The following is a 23,542-nucleotide window of genomic DNA, read 5'->3' as shown; positions in this document are numbered from 1 at the left end:
AATGATTTATACTTTTACTTTTGGTAATTAAGTATATTTAAAACCAAATATTTTTAGACTTTTACTCAAGTAGTATTTTACTGGGTGACTTTCACTTTGACTTGAGTCATTTTCTAGTAAGGTATCTTTGCTTTTACTCAAGTACAGTGGCTTGCGAAAGTATTTTCCTATTTTGTAGCCTTACAACCTGGAATTAAAATAGATTTTTTGGGGGGTTTGTATCATTTGATTTACACAACATGCCTACCGCTTTGAAGATGCAAAATATTTTTTATTGTGAAACAAACCAGAAATAAGACAAAAAAAACGAACTTGAGCGTGCATAACTAATCAACCCCCCCAAAGTCAATACTTCGTAGAGCCACCTTTTGCAGTAATTACAGCAATCTTCTCAATTGGATTGAGCTCTGGGCTTTGACTAGGTCATTCGAAGACAATTCAATGCTTCCCCTTAAACCACTCAAGTGTTGCTTTAGCAGTATGCTTAGGGTCATTGTCCTGCTGGAAAGTGAATCTCCGTCCCAGTCTCAAATCTCTGGAAGACAAACAGGTTTCCCTCAAGAATTTCCCTGTATTTATCTCCATCCATCATTCCTTCAAATCTGACCAGTTTCCCAGTCCCTGCCGATGAAAAACATCCCCAAAGCATGATGCTGCCACCACCATGCTTCACTGTGGTGATGGTGTTCTTTGGGTTATTAAAATTATTTACATTTATTTTTAATTGAACCTTTATTTAACTAAGCAAGTCAGTTAAGAACAAATTCTTATTTACAATGACGGCCTAGGAACAGTGGGTTCACTGCCTTGTTCAGGGGCAGAACAATATATTTTTACCTTGTCAGCTCGGCGATTCAATCTAGCAACCTTTCGGATAATGGCCCAACTCTCTAACCACTAGGCTACCTGTCGCCCCCGGGGTGATGAGAGGATTTGGGTTTGCGCCAGACATAGCATTTTCCTTGATGTCCAAAAAGCTCAATTTTAGTCTCATCTGACCAGCGTACCTTCTTCCATAGGTTTGGGGAGTCTCCCACATGCCTTTTGGCGAACACCAACGTGTTTGCTTATTTTTTCTTCAAGCAATGGCTTTTTTCTGGCCACTCTTCCATAAAGCCCAGCTCTGTGGAGTGTACAACTTAAAGTGGTTCTATGGACAGATACTCCTATCTCCTCTGTAGAGCTTTCCAGCTCCTTCAGGGTTATCTTTGGTCTCTTTGTTGCCTCTCTGATTAATGCCCTACTTGTCTGGTCCGGGAGTTTTAGTGGGCGGCCCTCTCTTGGCAGGTTTGTTGTGGTGCCATATTCTTTCAATTTTTTATAATGGTGGTCTTTGAAATGTTCAAAGTTTTGGATATTTTTTATAACCGAACCCTGATCTGTACTTCTCCACAACTTTGTCCCTGACCTGTTTGGAGAGCTCCTTGGTCTTCATGGTGCTTGGTGGTGCTGCTTGCTTAGCGGTGTTGCAGACACTGGAGCCTTTCAGAACATGTGTATATATACTGAGATCATGTGACTGATAATGTGACACTTAGATTGCACACAGGTGGACTTTATTTAACTAATTGTGTGACTTCTGAAGATAATTGGCTGCACCAGATCTTATTTAGGGGCTTCATAGCAAAAGGGGTGAATACATATGCACACACCACTTTTCCGATTATTTTTTTGAATTTCTTTAAACACTTTCATTTCACTTCACCAATTTGGACTATTTTGTGTATGTCCGTTTCATGAAATCCAAATAAAAATCCATTTCAATTACAAGCAATGCATCAAAATAGGTAAAAGGGGGATGAATACTTTTGCAAGGCACTGTAGGATGCCCTACTATATATTTATGGACGAAGTGTGTGTGTGAGAGAAAGAGAGGGAGAGAAATGTGTGTATGATTGTGTATGCATGACTGTGTGTGTGCATGACATTTGTGTGGGTGTTGATTCGCAAACAGTACGTGTGTGATCGGAGAGCAAATATCGACTTTGATGGTAGAAAACCCTTTACATTCTACTGAACACATTGTAGCCACAAGACTCTCTAAAGATGTTTGGATGTGTTTGGATGAAGTATCACTGTTGATCCTTGTCTTCACCATCTGCTCTAATATACTTGAAAGACTTGATTGCAGTAAGTTGTCTCAAATTGATCAAAGACAGTAAGCAATAGAGAGACAGTCAGACAATGTAAAGGCAGGCACATATCTCCACATATTGGAGAGCTTTCTACTGTCTTTTTACTGACTGGGCTATTGAAGTTTATTTTATTATCGCTGAAATATTGATGCCCCCAAAAAGAGTCGATTTTCTCTCAGTGTGCATTTATTTGACTTGGGGACTATTCCAAATGAAAAGAAAGAGGGGGCTATGTTTTGCATTATTCCCCTGTTTTACGACAAATACCTAATGAAAGCCCCCGCGAGGGCGATCGAGTCCTGTATTTAATTAAGCCTTTATAAAATATTAACGCAGGAGACGGGCGTTTTCTCCCTCAATTCCCACCTGTTTTGTGAGATGGGTCCTACAGGCTATGGAGCCCGAGTCCTGCATTCTAATTTCAAATTGGAAGGGAGTAGCAGTTCAGATGTGCAGTAAAGCCAATGGATGCATAGGGGGCTGCTAGAATGTCTTTTAATCACTAGAAGAAGTCACGGCAGATTTATAAGGGCTCTTTAAGTTCATTTGTCGGCCCCAACCGTGTTCATGTTCATACCGCAACTTTAACAACCTTTAGAAATGACTTCTAATTTGAGGGGCCCCTATTCTGTGAAGGGCACACCATGTGGGGATTGTGTAAATCACCAATAGCACTGCAGTGTCTTTTGTCATGGTACTGTTGATGACAACCCTAGAGGGAGGCGAGGGCTTCTCCTCTTTCCTCTCTCACCGGCTGTGAAATAGGAACTTTGCTTCTTGATGACTAGAGAGAAAATGTGACATAAAAGAAAGAGCAAAGCCTTGACAGTTCTGTAAAGGGCATCCTATAAAGTGCTGCAAATGTGTATAATAAACATGTTGTGATTGGCAGGTTCAAGGCTGTTTTTTATATGACATTTTGACAATGGTGTAAAGTACTTCAGTAAAAATACTTGAAAGTACTACTTAAGTTGTTCTTTTGGGTATCTGTACTTTACTTTACTATTTATATTGTCGCCAACTTTTACTTCATTACATTACTAAATAAAATAATGTACTTTTTACTCCATAGATTTTCCCTGACACCCAAAAGTACTCGTTACATTTTGAATGCTTTGCATTTGATTTGACTTGGACAGGAATATTGCCTTATTCACGCACTTATCAAGAGAACATCCCTGGTCATCCCTACTACCTCTGCTCTGGCAGACTCACTAAACACATGCGTTGTTTGTTAATTATGTCTGACTGTTGGAGCGTGCCCCTGGCTTTCTGCACAAAAAACAACAAGAAAATGATGCTCTGGTTTGCTTATATAAGGAATTTGAAATTAATTGTACTTTTACTTTTAGTTTTGATACTTAAGTATATTTAAAACCAAATACTTTCAGACTTTTACTCAAGTACTATTTTACTGGGTGACTTTCTTTTTTACATGAGTAATTATCTAATAAGGTATCTTTACTTTTACTAAAGTATGACAACTGGGTACTTTTCATCCACTGCATTTCGAACATATGTTATTATGGAGTATGGAATTCTAGACGTACATGTTTGTTTATTGGCTGTATCTTTGAAGAGAAAGTGAAGAATAATTCTACATCTTATCTGATGCTGTGAAATCTGAGTACTGCATTCACAGTAGTGTCAACTGTCAGTCAATGAAATAAATGCATTTTATAAATATTTTTTAATTAACGACGTATACCTTCTAAAAGCATGAACTCTCAGCTTGACTTTAATTGCCTTAATTGACAGATCCACACGGATTCGGACGAGGGCGAGGGGAACATCAAGTACACCATCTCTGGGGAAGGTGCGGGCACGATCTTCATCATCGACGAGCTGACAGGCGACATCCACGCCACCGAGCGATTGGACCGCGAGGAGCAGAGCTACTACACCCTCAGAGCTCAGGCCCGGGACCGACTCACCAACCACCTTCTGGAATCCGAGTCAGAGTTCGTCATCAAGGTCCAGGATATCAACGACAGTGAACCCAAGTTCCTGGAAGGGCCATATATTGGGAGTGTGGCGGAGCTTTCACAAATGGGTAAGAGGATAACCAGGGAGGAGTGTCTGTATGTGGGTCTTGACACAAACCTGTTCGCCTGGCATCTACTACCATACTCCTTTCAAAGGCACTTACATATTTCGTCTTGCAAATTCACCCTCTGAATAGCAGACGTACACAATCCATGTCTTTAACCTGTCTCCTCCCCTTCATCTTCACTGATTTGAAGTGGATTTAACAAGTTACATCAATAAGGGATCGTAGCTTTCACCTGGTCAGTCTATGTCATGGAAAGAGCAGGTGTTCTTAATGTTTTATATATTCAGTGTACATTTGAAGAGATGTGTATATGGTGCGATTTTTACCCAGGTCAGATTTGGACAGTGCTACCCAACCCAGTCCCAAGATAATGATCACCAGAGGGTTTGATAGTTTGTGAGGAAGTGGGAGACGTTGTTTATGCCTGTGTGTGATTGTTTTCGATGTACAGCAGAACATTGTTTTGCGTGTATGTGTGAGAGGGAGTCTTCTTGTGAGAAGGGGATACTAGGATAAATGTAATGGATCTCACCCTCCTTCGACTCTGATTGGAATTCATTCCTGCTACCGCAGCACGTTTTGGCCCTTTTCTGTCGGCAATGCTTATTGAAACAGGAGAAAGAGTAGAGAGAGAACAGAAGAGAGAGAGAGAGAGAGGGAGAGAAAAAAATATAGAGTGAGGGGGGGTAGTTAATGTTCAAACCCTCCCTCCCCCCCTCCTCCTTGTTACCCCACCTTTCAGTCAAATTACACATTAAGTGAGTGTGCACTTCATGTTTTATACATTGAGTAAAGTGTCAAGGCTAATGAGAACTGCAGTGCTTGGTCAAGCATTTCCCTCCGTTTTGTTTTCTGCTCATATTTCCTCTTCCTGTAGAACAACAGCTAATGGCGTTGATCTGGCACCACTGTGATAAGGTCAAAGTCACCGCGGTGCATGGTTGAGAGGCTGAGGGTTTGGGTGACAGACTGACAATTACTGAAGCAGACCTCAACCCAAACACAGCCTTTTGGAGGCCCTCATCGAAATGTTGTTGCACTTTTACAGCTAATTTCCTTCTTATGCCATGTTAATATGATATCTCAGTGAGAGTGACTAACAAAATCAATGGGGCCCCCTGGAGGTCAGGAACCCTGGGCACGTGCCCTTCGTGCCCGGTCGGTAAATTGATCATGACTACTACAAGTTTACATAGCTGGCTAGGCTAACTTACCAATCTAATAAATGTTAGCTAACAATAACTAATTGAGTGACTGTCAGTGACTGACATAACATGAGACAACTGCTGATGCACAATCACATTTTGAAATTGCATCTTGTGTATTCTACTATTCTAACTCGTTGAGACCCCGGCTGAGTTCCTAAAAATAAAACTGTCCGGCGGCCCTAATCGACTGCTTATACCTTGGGCCGGCCCTGCGCAGGGCACTTAGGGCCACTGCGTAGGCCTACTTGATGGTGTTCATACTGGAATATCATGTAGGCTAAAGTATACATAAATATCTTCACCTACAGTACTGTATGACTTAGTAATAGTAGTAGCAGTCCTTGAATGGATCAACTTGCATTGTTTATGGAAAATGTGAACTAAATGAAAAATTGTGAAATAATGTTGAAGTCAATTTCTTTTCATTAGAATGGAAGTGTCAATAAAAATAAAAAAGCTTTCTAGACATGGCTGATTTTTGGCTTATTACCATTGATTACATTTGAATATGTTCACTTCAAACTTCAGATGGCTTCTAGGAAGTCATTCTGTACATGTCCCATACATTAAACTGCCACCATATCACCAAGCATTAACATTTGACTGATTGATTTGCAAAAATCATCATTTATTTCTGGTGTCGTTGTACTGTAACCACTCTACCCAGAGACCGTAACTTCTCTATCAGAGACGGTAACTTCTCTATCAGACAGTAACCACTCTCTACCCAGAGACCGTAACTTCTCTATCAGAGACGGTAACCACTCTCTACCCAGGGACTGTAACTTCTCTATCAGAGACGGTAACCAGTCTCTATCAGAGACGGTAACTTCTCTATCAGACGGTAACCACTCTCTATATCAGAGACGGTAACCACTCTCTATCAGAGACCTTAACCACTCTACCCAGAGAGCGTAACTTTTCTATCAGAGACCGTAACCACTCTCTATCAGAGACGGTAACCATTCTCTATCAGAGACGGTAAACACTCTCTATCAGAGACGGTAACCACTCTACCCAGAGACCGTCACCGCTCTACACAGAGACGGTAACCACTCTACAGAGACCGTAACTTCTCTATCAGAGACTGTAACAACTCTACCCAGATGCCTTAACCTCTCTATCAGAGACCGTAACCACACTACCCAGAGACCGTAACTTCTCTATCAGAGACGGTAACCACTCTCTACCAGAGACGGTAACCACTCTACCCAGAGACCTTAACTTCTCTATCAGAGACGGTAACCACTCTCTATCAGAGACGGTAACCATTCTCTATCAGAGACGGTAACCACTCTTTATCAGAGATGGTAACCACTCTCTATCAGAGACGGTAACCACTCTCTACCAGAGACTGTAACCACACTACCAAGAGACTGTAAACACTCTCTACCCAGAGACCGGATCTTCTCTATCAGAGACTGTGACCACTCTACCCAGAGACCGTAACCACTCTCTACCCAGAGACGGTAACCACTCTCTATCAGAGACGGTAACCACTCTCTATTAGAGACGGTAACCACTCTCTATCAGAGACTGTAACCACTCTACCCAGAGACCGTAACCACTCTACCCAGAGACCGTAACCACTCTACCCAGAGACCGTAACCACTCTACCCAGAGACCGTAACCACTCTACCCAGAGACTGTAACCACTCTACCCAGAGACTGTAACCACTCTACCCAGAGACTGTAACCACTCTACCCAGTGACCGTAACCACTCTACACAGAGACCGTAACCACTCTACACAGAGACTGTGCCCGCTCTCTATCAGAGACTGTAAACCGCTCTCTATCAGAGACCGTAACCACTCTCTATCAGAGACCGTAACCACTCTCTATCAGAGACCGTAACCACTCTCTATCAGAGACCGTAACCACTCTCTATCAGAGACCGTAACCACTCTCTATCAGAGACCGTAGCCACTCTACCCAGAGACTGTAACCACTCTACCCAGAGACCGTAACCACTCTACCCAGAGACCGTAACCACTCTACCCAGAGACCGTAACCACTCTACCCAGAGACCGTAACCACTCTACCCAGAGACTGTAACCACTCTACCCAGAGACCGTAACCACTCTAACCAGAGACTGTAACCACTCTACCCAGAGACCGTAATCACTCTACACAGAGACTGTAACCGCTCTCTATCAGAGACCGTAACCACTCTCTATCAGAGACCGTAACCACTCTACCCAGAGACCGTAACCACTCTACACAGAGACTGTAACCACTCTACCCAGAGACCTTAACCACTCTACACAGAGACTGTAACCGCTCTCTATCAGATTGACCGTAACCACTCTACCCAGAGACTGCAACTTATCTATCAGATGCGGTAACCACTCTCTATCAGAGACCGTAACCAATCTACCCAGAGACCGTAACTTCTCTATCAGAGGCGGTAACCACTCTCTATCAGAGACGGTAACCACTCTCTATCAGAGACCGTAACCACTCTACCCAGAGACCGTAACCTCTCTATCAGAGATGGTAACCACTCTCTATCAGAGACCGTAACCACTCTATCAGAGACGGTAACCACTACCCAGAGACCGTAACCTCTCCATCAGAGACGGTAACCACTCTCTATCAGAGACGGTAACCACTCTCTATCAGAGACGGTAACCACTCTCTAAACATTAGACGGTAACCACTCTCTATCAGAGACGGTAACCACTCTCTATCAGAGACAGCAACCACTCTCTACCAGAGACGATAACCACTCTCTACCAGAGACGGTAACCACTCTCTACCAGAGACGGTAACCACTCTCTACCAGAGACGGTAACCACTCTCTATCAGAGACGGTAACCACTCTCTATCAGAGACGGTAACCACTCTCTATCAGAGACGGTAACCACTCTCTATCAGAGACGGTAACCACTCTCTACCAGAGACGGTAACCACTCTCTACCAGAGACGGTAACCACTCTCTACCAGAGACAGTAACCACTCTCTACCAGAGACGGTAACCACTCTCTATCAGAGACGTTAACCACTCTCTATCAGAGACGGTAACCACTCTACACAGGGACTGTAACCACTCTCTATCGGAGACGGTAACCCCTCTCTATCAGAGACGGTAACCACTCTCTACCAGAGACAGTAACCACTCTCTACCAGAGATGGTAACCACTCTCTATCAGAGACGGTAACCACTCTCTACCAGAGACGGTAACCACTCTCTATCAGAGACGGTAACCACTCTCTATCAGAGACAGTAACCACTCTCTACCAGAGACGGTAACCACTCTCTATCAGAGACGGTAACCACTCTACACAGGGACTGTAACCACTCTACCCAGAGACCAGTGGCGATCAGTGCAGTTTAAGATGAGGGAGGACACTTTTCTTTTCAGGAGCACGGCCTTCCATTTACCCAGTTCAATGTAACATTGATAGGTTTAGGCTACTACATGATACTCACATTTTCATGAAGTTGCTACAACCTAGCCTATGAATGAAAGTTTACAACGTAGGTGCACACAGGCCAGTGACACATGGATAGACAGTAACACATTCAATAATGCCTTGCACACTCCTGACTGGATTTCCAAGCCAAACATTTCTAAGCCAAACCATATCATAACTGCTACACATAGCCTACTTCGTTGTCACCATATTGGCTAAAGTAACTTCATAGTCAACGTAGCTAACAGGACTAACGCATTAGGAAACCCTCTACAATCAGGCAGTAACGTTACAGTGTACAGTCACTAAGCAGTTAAGCTCTTACATCGGCGGACCCCGGTGGCAATGAATTAGTAAAACCAAAAGCGAGTCACCCAATAAAATACTACATGGGTAAAAGTATTTGGTTTTAAATATACTTAAGTGTCAAAAGTAAAAGCATAAATAATGAATAATGGAAAATGACCTATAACTTATGAAATGACTTCTATTAAGCAAACCAGACAGCACAATTTTCTTGTTTTTAGAATTTACGGATATCCATGGTCACACTCCAACACTCAGACATAATTACAAATGAAGAATGTATGTTTAGTGAGTCCGCCAGATCAAAGACAGTATGGATTGCCAGGATTGTTCTCTTCATAAGAATGTGAATTGGACCAATTCTTTCTTGCTAAGCATTGAAAATGTAACAAGTACTTTTGGGGGTCAGGGAAAATGTACCAAGTAAAAAGTACATTATTTTCTTTAGGAATGTAGTGAAGTACAAGTAAAAGTTGTCAAAAATATACAGTGCCTTGCGAAAGTATTCAGCCCCCTTGAACTTTGCGACCTTTTGCCACATTTCAGGCTTCAAACATAAAGATTTAAAACTGTATTTTTTTGTGAAGAATCAACAACAAGTGGGACACAATCATGAAGTGGAACGACATTTATTGGATATTTCAAACTTTTTTAACAAATCAAAAACTGAAATATTGTGCGTGCAAAATTATTCAGCCCCTTTACTTTCAGTGCAGCAAACTCTCTCCAGAAGTTCAGTGAGGATCTCTGAATGATCCAATGTTGACCTAAATGACTAATGATGATAAATACAATCCACCTGTGTGTAATCAAGTCTCCGTATAAATGCACCTGCACTGTGATAGTCTCAGAGGTCCGTTAAAAGCACAGAGAGCATCATGAAGAACAAGGAACACACTAGGCAGGTCCGAGATACTGTTGTGAAGAAGTTTAAAGCTGGATTTGGATACAAAAATATTTCCCAAGCTTTAAACATCCCAAGGAGCACTGTGCAAGCGATAATATTGAAATGGAAGGAGTATCAGACCACTGCAAATCTACCAAGACCTGGCCGTCCCTCTAAACTTTCAGCTCATACAAGGAGAAGACTGATCAGAGATGCAGCCAAGAGGCCCATGATCACTCTGGATGAACTGCAGAGATCTACAGCTGAGGTGGGAGACTCTGTCCATAGGACAACAATCAGTCGTATATTGCACAAATCTGGCCTTTATGGAAGAGTGGCAAGAAGAAAGCCATTTCTTAAAGATATCCATAAAAAGTGTCGTTTAAAGTTTGCCACAAGCCACCTGGGAGACACACCAAACATGTGGAAGAAGGTGCTCTGGTCAGATGAAACCAAAATTGAACTTTTTGGCAACAATGCAAAACGTTATGTTTGGTGTAAAAGCAACACAGCTCATCACTAAGAATACACCATCCCCACTGTCAAACATGGTGGTGGCAGCATCATGGTTTGGGCCTGCTTTTCTTCAGCAGGGACAGGGAAGATGGTTAAAATTGATGGGAAGATGGATGGAGCCAAATACAGGACCATTCTGGAAGAATTCTGGAACCTGATGGAGTCTGCAAAAGACCTGAGACTGGGATGGAGATTTGTCTTCCAACAAGACAATGATCCAAAACATAAAGCAAAATCTACAATGGAATGGTTCAAAAATAAACATATCCAGGTGTTAGAATGGCCAAGTCAAAGTCCAGACCTGAATCCAATCGAGAATCTGTGGAAAGAACTGAAAACTGCTGTTCACAAATGCTCTCCATCCAACCTCACTGAGCTCGAGCTGTTTTGCAAGGAGTAATGGGAAAACATTTCAGTCTCTCGATGTGCAAAACTGATAGAGACATACCCCAAGCGACTTACAGCTGTAATCGCAGCAAAAGGTGGCGCTACAAAGTATTAACTTAAGGGGGCTGAATAATTTTGCACGCCCAATTTTTCAGTTTTTGATTTGTTAATAAAGTTTGAAATATCCAATAAATGTCGTTCCACTTCATGATTGTGTCCCACTTGTTGTTGATTCTTCACAAAAAAATACAGTTTTATATCTTTATGTTTGAAGCCTGAAATGTGGCAAAAGGTCGCAAATACCGAATACTTACGCAAGGCACTGTAAATAGTGAAGTACAGATACTCCCAAAAACTACTTAAGTAGTATTTAAAAGTATTTTTACTTAAGTACTTTTCACCACTGCTAGAATTCACCTTTTTTTTGTAAGAGTGTAGGTAGGGAATAGGGTGCCATTTGGGACACATTATTAGCCAGTAGCATGCACATGGGACCCATCTTCAGCCAGTAACATGCACACGGGACCCATCTTCAGGCAGTAGCATGCACATGGGACACATCTTCAGGCAGTAGCATGCACATGGGACACATCTTCAGGCAGTTACATACACATGGGACACATCTTCAGGCAGTAACATGCACATGGGACACATCTTCAGGCAGTAGCATGCACATGGGACACATCTTCAGGCAGTAGCATGCATACGGGTCCCATCTTCAGGTAGTAGCATGCATACGGGACCCATCTTCAGGCAGTAGCATGCACATGGGACACATCTTCAGGCAGTAGCATGCACATGGGACACATCTTCAGGCAGTAGTATGCATACGGGACCCATCTTCAGGCAGTAGCATGCACATGGGACACATCTTCAGGCAGTAGCATGCATACGGGACACATCTTCAGGCAGTAGCATGCACATGGGACACATCTTCACCCAGTTACATGCCCATGGGACACATCTTCACCCAGTTACATGCACACGGGACACATCTTCACCCAGTTACATGCCCATGGGACACTTCTTCACCCAGTAGCTTGCACATGGGACACTTCTTCACCCAGTAGCTTGCCCATGGGACACTTCTTCACCCAGTAGCTTGCACATGGGACACTTCTTCACCCAGTAGCTTGCCCATGGGACACTTCTTCACCCAGTAGCTTGCACATGGGACACTTCTTCACCCAGTAGCTTGCCCATGGGACACTTCTTCACCCAGTAGCTTGCACATGGGACACTTCTTCACCCAGTAGCTTGCACATGGGACACTTCTTCACCCAGTAGCTTGCACATGGGACACATCTTCACCCAGTTACATGCACACGGGACACATCTTCACCCAGTTACATGCCCATGGGACACTTCTTCACCCAGTAGCTTGCACATGGGACACTTCTTCACCCAGTAGCTTGCACATGCTCGCTGTGCTGTTTTATGGCCTTGGTGGAAAGCTGTTGTGTAATAAGAAGAAGAAGAAAAAGAAGAAGAAAGTAACGCGGCATATTCATTTTCACTTAACGCTGCTGTCATGTTCTTCCTAACATGGCCGTACCATAGCTCATGGCCCTTACAAGAGAGAGCCCGGGAACCAACATTTTTTTGTTTACATATCATTCAAGTCTGCTTGTTGTTTCAGATCGGTTAACGGCAAGGAGGAGAGGAGAATTAACTAGGCCTGTCAGGCCGAAGATTAATTCAGAGGGATCATTCGCCGTTGTCCTGCGAAAACATGGTCTGGCTAATGAAATCTGAGTCTTAAATCAAATTTGCGTTGCGACAGCGATTGAATTTTGCACTGAGCCGTGTGAATGTCTTCATGTTCAGACCATTGGTTGAACAGGGAGAGAGTCAGGCTGCTTCACCTCTGTATTAAGAGTCCTGTGAGGATAGTAGAACGTGTTCTATGTGGTTAGGTGTTGCAGGAAATGTAGTACAGCTTATACTTTCAAACTCATCTTACTCAGACCTTACCAGAGATATACTTGATGTTTCAATTCCACCAGGATTCTACCTAATGTAGATCCATGCTAAGGGATCAAAAAGTTGAACAAATTGATGAATATTGTCAGAACAATAGTGGTAGAGTTAGCATTAGCATATTTTTGTCAGTGCTACTCTCTTTGCCCACCTATGGTATGTTCATGGGTTCTGTAGTGTCTTCCTATGTAATGTCGCTGCCCTATTATGCACACATGTATCTGCTACTGGGCAAAAGCAGCAGCTAGCAGAGCAAATTGTGGCTAGCTGCGGGGTCGGCCAGTTCGTTCAGTGATAATGCGAGGAGCCAGTGCTAATGGTAGCCTGAGAGAGCCCTCCACACGATGAAGGCTTCTATCTATGCCTTTTAGATTAATGTCTGTTCAATTTAAAACAACAGGACATCATCTCTCTTCATGTGTCTTTTTTATTTTCTAAATAAAATGGCCCTGGCATTATGGTAAGTTATGCGGCCGTGTTAAAAGCTAATGTTACCTACCACTGTCCATTTGCGAGCCGTGGTCAGCCGTCCATTTAAAGTCCAAAAGCCATAGTTACTTTTCACTCTAATTTGGCTCTGACAAAAACAGTGATTATATGTCAAGATGGACATTTCTGAAAGAGGAGATTTTATTCACACAGTCCACACAGAAGTTGGCAAAGGTAAACAAACTACCATAGGTCTACTAGCTCGGTGTTGAGGAGGTGGTTTAAGCATGAGGGTGCGGAGGTAGATAAGTGCTCACAGCGTGGCTGCTAGGCATTGCTTATGTGACTGAAAGGAGTATGGTTTATCTTTCCAAGTGGTATGCTCAAGATGGAAAAACACACTTGTCTGAAAAAGATAATGTATTATATTTGATGTGCACATACTGTACTGGTGCGTTCAGGGTAGTGTGTATATCTCTGTTTGTACATGTTAATGGAGCAAGGTTGTATACAGCAGTGACTCGACCAGTGTGAAAACAGTTCTGAAAAAAACGGCACTTGAAAAATCATAATGGCACTTTGCGTCGCCTATGGCTTTGCAGTACATCACACAGTTTACTTGCTGGAGATATGTGTTTGCGACATGGATTTTTCAACTTTTTAACAAATACCAGTCTTTTAGTTTTTTTGCTGACAATTTGAAAATAACATATTGAGAAGGGCTTGAATTGGATCCAACTCTGCCTTTTGTTAGCTCTATAGAAAGAGAAGCCATTAATATTTGAATGGGATCCATCTCCTCACTCTTTCATACCATGGCATCCAAAGTAGGGGTTTAAATATTTAGCTTTAGTTTATACACCATGCCTAAAGTTTCAAAAACTTACGCTACATGACAAAATGATGTCAAACTTGTTCTGTACATTTTCTCAATGATCCACAGCACTATTGGGAATTGTATTTCTTACATTTTGTTTGTCAGGAACAAACAATGATGCCAAATTTTTCTGGACTTTAATCAAAATTGCAGTTTGTGTCTTTAAAGGCCCAATGCAGCTATTTTTATATCAATATCAAATACTTTCTTGGTAACAATGTACCTTACTGTAATAAATAGTTTTCTAGCAAAAAAAATATTTATCAAACGAGAATTTTGCCAGGACTGTCTGAGTGGGAAGGGGAAAACAGGAAATGAGCTGTTATTGGAAGAAAGGTTTGGTACTCTCTTTGTTATTCGTCTATTAACCAATAACCATTATTTGAACCAAGGTCTGGTATAGAAACAAGAAAATTGCTCAAATTGTTGTAATTTGTGGGTATGCTTTTAAGACACAGTGCATTCGAAAATTATTCAGAATCCTTGATTTTTTCTCCAAACGTTGTTAAGTTACAGACTTTTTCTAAAATGTATGAAATTGTTTTTTTCCCTCCTCAATCTACACACAATACCCCATAATGACATAGCAAAAACAGTTTTTTTTAAACATTTTTGCAAATGTATTAAATATAAACTGATCACATTTATATAAGTTTTCGGACCTTTTACTTAGCACTTTCTTGAAGCACGTTTGGCAGCGATTACAGCCTCAAGTCTACACCTGTATCTGGGAAGTTCCTATTCTATTCTGCAGATCCTCTCAAGCTCTGTCGGGTTGGATGTCGAGCATCGCTTGCCGCTGTGTTCTTGGGGACCTTCAATGCTACTGATATTTTTTGGTACCCTTCCCTAGATCTGGGCTGACACAATTCTGTCTCGGATCTCTACGGACTATTCCTTCGTCCTCATGACTTGGTTTTTGCTCTGACATGTAAACGCTGTAAACTCTCTGACCTTATATAGACGGGTGTGTGCCTTTCCAAATCATGTCAAATCAATTGAATTTATCACAGGTGGACTCCAATTAAGATGTAGAAACATCTCAAGGATGATTAATTGAAACAGCATGCACCTGAATTTTGAGTGTCATAGCAAAGGGTCTGAATACTTATGTAAATAAGGTATTTCTGTTTTTTGTTTTTAATAAATTTGCTAAAAAAATCTTCACCTGTTTTTGCTTTGTCATTATGGGCTATTGTGTGTAGATTGATGAGGGGCTAAAAACAATTTAATGCATTTTGGAATAAGGCTGTAACGTAGCAAAATGCGGGAATGCACTGGAATGCACTGTATTTGCACACGAGTCACACGCACGGTGACCGCAAAGTGGTCCTTTGTAGCTCAGTTGGAAGAGCATGGCGTAGGTTCGATTCCCATGTCGACCCATATTTAAAAATGCATGCGCGCATGACTGTAAATTGCTTTGGGGGGAAAAAGCATCTACAAATGGCATTTATTATTATTATTATATTATTTATTTATATTAGTGGTCAACACAGTCTCATACTGGAGCATCAGTGGGTGAACATTGTGTGAACGTTTTTGCTGCTTTAATCCTGTGATCGATGTGGTTCCCTTCAAAGGGGACCCTGGCCAGGAAAGAGAAGCTAGGACATGAGATTCGTTTCACAGCCTTCACAGCCCTACCTGATGCTACCTGTGTTGATTGGCAGGGCACAGCACAGGGTTTAGGGTAGAGCACAGATCCCATATTGGAGACTAAAGTAAGCACATGGCCTATATAACCTTTCTATGCTGTGGAGAGCTGTAGATTGCGGAGGTTACCGTCATGACAGCGACAGCCTATCCAGGCTAAGTGCAGGTGAGACGTGAAATGAGAGAGATCACAGTGAAGAGGAATGGGATGGGCCGACCGCGTGCTTCGATCAATATGGCCCACGTCCAAGTCTATTTGTTTGCCTAGGAACATCCAGTGTTACAGACTCAACCCCTACGTCGTAACTCATTGATTTTGACATGTCTGAAGTCACCGAGCATGAATTGACATGGAAGTGGGGAAGTCTGATGTGTCACCTGGGAGCGCTGGATGGACAAAGGCAGAGCAGGAATATCCACTTTCAAGGGACATTTTTCATGCCTTGAGTGACATGACCTAGACATTTTAGTCGTGCAGTCTTTTGGACGTACCACATTGCTCTCATGTAAGGATATTAAACTAAAGCACCAAGACCCTTTTTAATCCTAAGAACCGTCTTTTGGAAGAATGGGTTCTTTGATTCTTTGGAAGGCAATCATTTTTCTTTGGAAGGCGGGAAGAGTTCTACATAGAACACATCTGAATCTGAATAAGCTTTTTATTTTATTTTTTTCTGTCTTTTCCACTGTGTCTGAGTATTGACATTTACTTCAGTGTTTAAACTTTAACATCAACAGTGTTGTGTCTTTACTATGGGTTAAATGATTTGACATGATATTTTATCAAATCAATTTTCTAATTAATATTACCTGATTAAACTAATCATGTAAATGTAATTAACTAGGAAGTCGGGGCACCACGGAAGAATGTTTATAGATCTGTTGTCTTCCGAATAAACTCTTAAAGACCTGGTCATTTTTATATCAATAGAAGTCAATTATTAATTGTCACCTTATTCAGTCTGAATGTCGTAAAATTCTTGGTTATCTTCACGAACCCTGGCTAACAAGTTGAATCAGCAATACAAAATTTGGTGTAATTATTTATTTACTAAATACCTAAATAATCACACAGAATTACATATGCACAGGATGGATCATACATTGATTACTAATTATGTCCTAAAAGAAAACTTCCCGAGCTGACGAAACCGATATGGCGGCTGGTTACACAATGAAAGGAGGTAGGGTTTGAATGAAAGCGCGGGAAGACTGAGGAACAAAAGGATTGGTTCTCTATCGGACCTTATGAAGCTATGCTATCGTGAATACAGAATCTTATGCATTCTAAATAACCGCCCATTCGGAAAAGGAAAATGCAAGAAATATATTTACTCTGATCTGCGCTTCAATAGATTGGTCGAAGATGGAAGGCTGGGTTGCCAGAGATCTCCCTTGTCCTTTGAAGAATATTTCTGGGTGGATACATTGTAGTCTGTCGTCTTGTGGTAGAACGGTTACGTTGTAGTGCCGTCGCCGTGTGGTAGAACGGTTACGTTGTAGTGCCGTCGCCGTGTGGTAGAACGGTTACGTTGTAGTGCCGTCGCCGTGTGGTAGAACGGTTACGTTGTGGTGCCTTCGCCGTGTGGTAGAACGGTTACGTTGTAGTGCCGTCGCCATGTGGTAGAACGGTTACGTTGTAGTGCCGTCGCCGTGTGGTAGAACGGTTACGTTGTAGTGCCGTCGCCATGTGGTAGAACGGTTACGTTGTAGTATCCTATCATTCTGAAGAGATTGTTCATCCTTTCCTAGGCCACGCACGTTTACAACTGCTACTGATAACTATAACTATATATATAGTGTAGATTATTGGAATGTTTGTATCTGGTAATCCCTTAATCATTTTACATACAGTACTGACATAGTTGATATCTTTGCCATGATTTCCGTATTTCAAATGAGTATTTTCTGTGTTTTTTGGGGGCAGAGAGTAGGAGCATGGAAGAGAGTCTGAGCAATCCAGCAGTGTATGTATTGCATGGTACACAGCAAATTGACCTGTGTTACCTAGTGGTTTTCAGTGTACCGTTTTCCAATGTTCATTCAGGAGTTAAATTAACACTCAGTGACTCTTAAAGAACCCCAATATACTGCAGTTAAGTGTGATTGTATCATTTTTACTCTGAATATAGTAAAAAAAATATATAAATACAAAGCCCTCCTGCATAAACTTCGCTGTACCTTACTTCATTGTTAATTTATAGACATACGAGATACCAGACCTGGTCTCAGGGATGGCTAACTCTGGAGATCCCTTCTATCTCCACTGAGTTAGGAAAATCTGCTTTTAGTTTTTTTTACAGCTTACTTGTGGAATAATCTCCAAAGCTCCCTAAAATTGGATGAATTGGTCAAATCAAATGTATTTACAAAGCTTTCTTTACATCACCAGATGTCACAAAGTGCTTATACAGAAACCCAGCCTAAAACCCCAAACAGCAAGCAATGTAGGTATAGAAGCATGTTGGCTCAGAAAAACTCCCTAGAAAGGCAGGAACGTACGAAGAAACCTAGAGAGGAACCAATCTCTGAGGAGTGGCCAGTGCTCTTCTGGCTGTGCCGGGTGGACATTATAAGAGTAGATGTCCATAAAGGACAGATCGTTCTTCAAGATGTTCATAGATGACCAGCAGTGTCAAATAATAATCACAGTAGCGGGTGCAACAGGTCAGCATTGTAGGAGTAAATGACACTCGGCTTTTCATGAGAGAGAGTGAGAGAGAATATTGAAAACCAGATGTTTTAGGCATAGTTATAATGAAACAAGTTGATTCTCTTGTCAATTTTGACTGTTCTGGAGTTATGTAGATTTGCTTCAGTTCAGTATGAAATGCGTATACTGGGTGGTACCACCTCAAGGCTTACTATAAAAGCAGGTGACAGCACACCATATTTGGTAATGGTCTTGGTAAGTGGAGTGTGCCAATATATTTTGCATGATGCTTCCTTGAGAGAGAGGTGGGGGGTCTAAAACAGCAGGTCCGGAACAAGGTAGCACGTCCGGTGAACAGGTCAGGGTTCCATAGCCGCAGGCAGAACAGTTGAAACTGGAGCAGCAGCATGAAAATGCAGCACATCTGGTGAACAGGTCAGGGTTCCATAGCCATAGCATAAACCGGATCAGCAGAACAACCATTTTCCTAGAGAGAGGAGAATTGGAGGGAGCAGGCTTGAGTTCACACAGGACACCAGATGAGACAGGAGAATTTCCCCAGATAGGACAGACTGACCCTAACCCCCCAGCACATAGACAATTGCAGCATAGATACTGGAGGCTGAGACAGCGAGGGTAGGGGACACTGTGGCCTCGTCCGGCGTTATCCCCGGACAGGGCCAACCAGGCAGGATATAACTTTGCCAAAGCACAGCCCCCACACCACTAGAGGGATATCAACAGACCACCAACTTACTACCCTGAGACAAGGCTGAGTATAGCCCATGAAGATCTCCGCCACCGCATGAGCCCGAAAGGGTGCAAAACCAGACAGGAAGATCACGTCAGTGACTCAACTCACTCAAATGACGCACCCCTCCTAGGGATGGCATGGAAGAGCACAAGTAAGCCAGTGACTCAGCCCCCGTAATATGGTCAGGGCAAAAAATCCCAGTGGCGAGAGGGGAGTTGGTCAGCCAGAGACAGCAAGTGCGGTTCGTCACTCCAGTGTCTTGCCGTTTACTTTTGCACCCCTAGGCCAGACTACACTCAATCATAGGACCTACTGAAGAGATGAGTCTTAAGTAAAGACGTAAAGGTCGAGACCGAGTCTGCGTCTCTCGCATGGATAGGCAGACCATTCCATTAAAATAGAGGTCTGTAGGAGAAATCCCTGCCTCCAGCTGTTTGCTTAGAAATTCTAGGGACAATAAGGAGGCCTATGTCTTGTGACTGTAGCATACACAGAGTAGGCAATTTTGGGGCTTCACCATGTTTCATAGACATGTACAGCTGTGTGTCATCCGCATAGCAGTGGAGGTTGTCATTTGGAAACACAATGTCAACACCAATAGGTAGAATATGTAGTGAAAACAATAGTGGTCCTAAAACGGAACCTTGAGGAACACCAAAACTTAAAATTGATTTGTCAGAGGACAAACCATCCACAGAGACGAACTGATATCTTTCTGACAGATAAGATCTAAACCAGGTGCCTCAAGGACAATTCAAAATGCTGATAGAGGACCTTTTTACTGAAGAATGTTTCGTTTTTTTATGACTCTTTTACTTTTAGTGTATTGATGTGTATGCATGGCTCATCTGAGAAAGAATCCTTGGTTTCAACATGCCCCTCTGGCGAAAATAAATACATAAATAGAAAAACACTCAATCACACCCATCATTACTGTATTTCCCAGCATCCTTTATTGCAGGTTGATTTACAGAATTGTTTGTTGCAATATATGTGTTTATGCATGTGCATTGATTGGTTGATTAATCTTATGCTACACAAAGAGAAATAACATAAACATTTCTAAACAAATATGTTAGTAGTTGTATAAATTGGACCCGTTACTGAGATGGTTGTTGATGATTTATGTAGTCTCAGTATCTATCAATATTCGCTACTTTTGCAGTCATTCTGAATGTGGGTTGCGGGTGATTAAAAGTTCCAATTATTCGATATCCTCACTTTGGCTGGATTACATTTTGCAAGCCAGCATAATGTGACTTGCAGGTCTGATGTGGCCTTGGTTTCAGACCACTGTGTTATGATTTAACTAAGCCTTCAACAAAAGGCCTTATGATATATGTAACATATTGTCACAAGAGCTTAATTTTAAAGATAACATAAAATAAAAGGTTATCTGTAGAATCCTTCATAGAGGGTCCTAGGAAGAACCTTTAGTTGATAAAAGGGTTCTTGGTAGAACCATTTATAGAAGGGTAGCAGTTGCGTCACAAATCACCTAGCAACCACACCAGGTGGCATGTTGGAAGATCAGAGTCAGTCTGGTGGAAGTCCTAATCAACCACATTGGTGGCTACGTTTTGCTACCACTGAAAACATCGGGAAGATTGACCATTATTTTTTTTTTTTAAGGACCTAGAAAACAGAGGCAATGGGAAAACCTATTCAAGTAAGTAAATATATTAAGGAAATATTTAAAAAATACAATATAATATTATTATTACTACCGAAACTTTGTGTGCAGGCTAACTCAAATAAGCTGCTAACATAATGTTAGCTGGTGAGCTAGCTAACTTTACATACTGTATAGATACAGGTAGCTAAGTGAATTACATATCACCAGCTAGTTTATATTTGCTAGTTAGCTATCTTGATGTATTTATCATTTTAAATTAAAAACACAAACTCGAAAAGCTAGCTAAAAGCAATGGAATAGGGTGAATGGATTAACTAACGTAAACTCACGTAAACTCGTACATCGCTTTGGTCAGTACAATTGCCCTTATTTTCTCGCCCCAAAAACGTAATACTTCCAGATCAACTGTAATGTCAATACCATTGTAAAGCACAATTTCTCCCCATTCCAACAGAATCAATTACATGACCTAAACGCTGCCTGTTTCTACATAATTCAAGCAGGCAATGAGCCCCGTCGGGTCTTTTTAAAAATGGCGTGTGGGGAAGCGAAACTAATGCGTGATAGTGAGTCGGAGAGATGTTCTGTGGGAAAATTGCTTTTTTTCACCCGAACTGTCCAACTGATCGCCTCTAAAATGTAAATAAAACACTATAAAGAGTTTATATAATGTGTCATTACAGACCTATTTGAAGGTTTGTTTTCAAATTTGAATCGGGTTTTTAGGGCGGTGCTAAAGTGATCTTAGAAGTAAACAGCGGCTTTGAGAATGATGGTCGCATGCAATGAGGAAGCAAAAAATGACTAGGTATCCCCCTTACCCCCGTCACTGTCCATTTCTTGTTTTTAAAGGATGATAGAAGTGCTACACCTGGTGGAGTGAGATTGTAAGGCAGAAATAGTTGCTTTATGCGTACTGTACGCTACGACATGACACATCAAGATGTAACGGAGGGTCCATCTTTTCAACATTTCTCCAATACTATAGAGCCATTACCATGTCGATCAACGCTTGAATAGAAACCTAGTTCACACAACCCCGATTTTGACGTCAACACAGTCGCTACAGTCCCATTAGTTTTCTTTGTAGCCTCGTTTGAATGTTGCGGTTGCACACATTTGTACGGATTTGGGTGAGTTTATGCTAGCAGCTCCAGCTGTCAGAGAAAGAAGAGAGTAGGCTATGCTGGATATGGCAGAAACCTTTGTGGGAGGACATTATGAACATATCCTCTAGTTGTAGTCCCTAGCGAGACAAACTGTGAGGACAGAGATATAGCAACATGATATTCAGTGCTGTGTAATTTGAGTATAATGAAGCCTGTTTCTTTGTGATGTTTTCTGTCATCAGATACAGAGAGCTGTGAAACCCTGTCTGCAGATGAAGAGGTCCCAGTGAATGTTCCAAGAGAATAAGTGTACATCCTTGTATACCAGTGGTGACCAACCTTTTCTGAGTCGAAATCACTTTCTGATTCAAAATGCAAGCCGAGATATATCCCTCAGATTTTTTAAACGCATTGCGTAAAACATATAAGCCTAAGCAACATTAACCAATTAAAAACAGGTCTGTAGCAATGAGGTTTGCGCAGTAGACTATAGGCCCGATACATTATCACTGCATATTGGCAAAGCTTGAATTGCCCTGCAAATGTGTTCTTCTCAGACCAATTTGAAATTATATTTAAACATTTTAGCTACATTATCACACTAGTAATAGACCATGTGTTTTATTACTTGTGAGGCACAGCTGAGTGAGCATAATCATTTGCTTATTTTTTTACTGGACTGATGGCCTGCGTCTGCTGGTCAGTCTGAGGGGAAGGTGCAGTGGTGAGGCTGCCTCACCTGATTCACTGTACCTCCTCTCACGCTGAGAAAAGGGGACACAGTCTTCCATCTGATGCCTAAACTTAGTCACAATGCATTATTTCTGCCTCATGCACCAATTCATGTTGTTACTCCTATGACCATAGAAAGTGTAATAAATCCTCGATATTAAAAAAGACAAACTGCAAATAACAACTCAAGCTTATCGAAACGCGCATTTTATGGCTTCTAAAAGTGTTCACCAAAGTGTTGACAGTGCTGAATAACAACTTAAACATGAACTTAATCATAAAAACAGCAGTTCTTTGCTGTATTCGTTGTCTCTCCAGTCATGGTTTTAAAAGTTTTGAAATCTCACATTATCAACTTTGCTGTGCGTTCGAGGCTTCTTTTTTTAATGTCTATGGCGTGAGAAACTGCCTACACGGTGCCGACACGGTGATCTGAGCTATCTGATTGGCCAGCGGTAGGCCTATAGGTGCACTTGATTTGCTCTCTGGGCCTGCTGGGTAGTTCTACCTTCAGACACCAGTCGATCGTGATCGTCCGGTTGGTGACCACTGTTGTATAACATGGGTTATGAGTACCTATGTTAGCAATGTTGTAAACAAAAATACAGTTTAATAGTCACACACAATGTACGTATAAACCTATTACAACTTGAGCAGGCCAACCCTGCTGGTTGTGCAGGATTCTGTTCTAGCCCTGCAATAACACACGTGATTCAAATAATCAAACCTTATTAGATGATAATCAATTGTGCTATTTCTGTGCTGGAACAGAAGTCTGTTTAACATATAGAACAGCGATCAGTTGAG

At 41.8% G+C, this 23,542-nt stretch overlaps 1 protein-coding gene across 1 annotated transcript in view; it reads left to right on the top strand.

The window, feature by feature from the left end:
* Nucleotides 1–23,542, top strand: part of cdh22 (cadherin 22) — a 180,374-nt gene that overhangs the window by 37,550 nt on the left and 119,282 nt on the right. The window contains exon 2 of the mRNA XM_020483952.2: nucleotides 3,894–4,188. Coding sequence (XP_020339541.1) covers nucleotides 3,894–4,188 — 295 coding nt within the window. The remainder of the gene's footprint in view (nucleotides 1–3,893; nucleotides 4,189–23,542) is intronic.

This window comes from Oncorhynchus kisutch, linkage group LG5, assembly GCF_002021735.2.
Source record: "Oncorhynchus kisutch isolate 150728-3 linkage group LG5, Okis_V2, whole genome shotgun sequence".
In the NCBI taxonomy this organism is placed as follows: domain Eukaryota; kingdom Metazoa; phylum Chordata; class Actinopteri; order Salmoniformes; family Salmonidae; genus Oncorhynchus; species Oncorhynchus kisutch.
The sequence above is the reverse complement of the archived record's forward strand: the minus strand, read 5'-3'. Positions and strand labels throughout refer to the sequence as shown.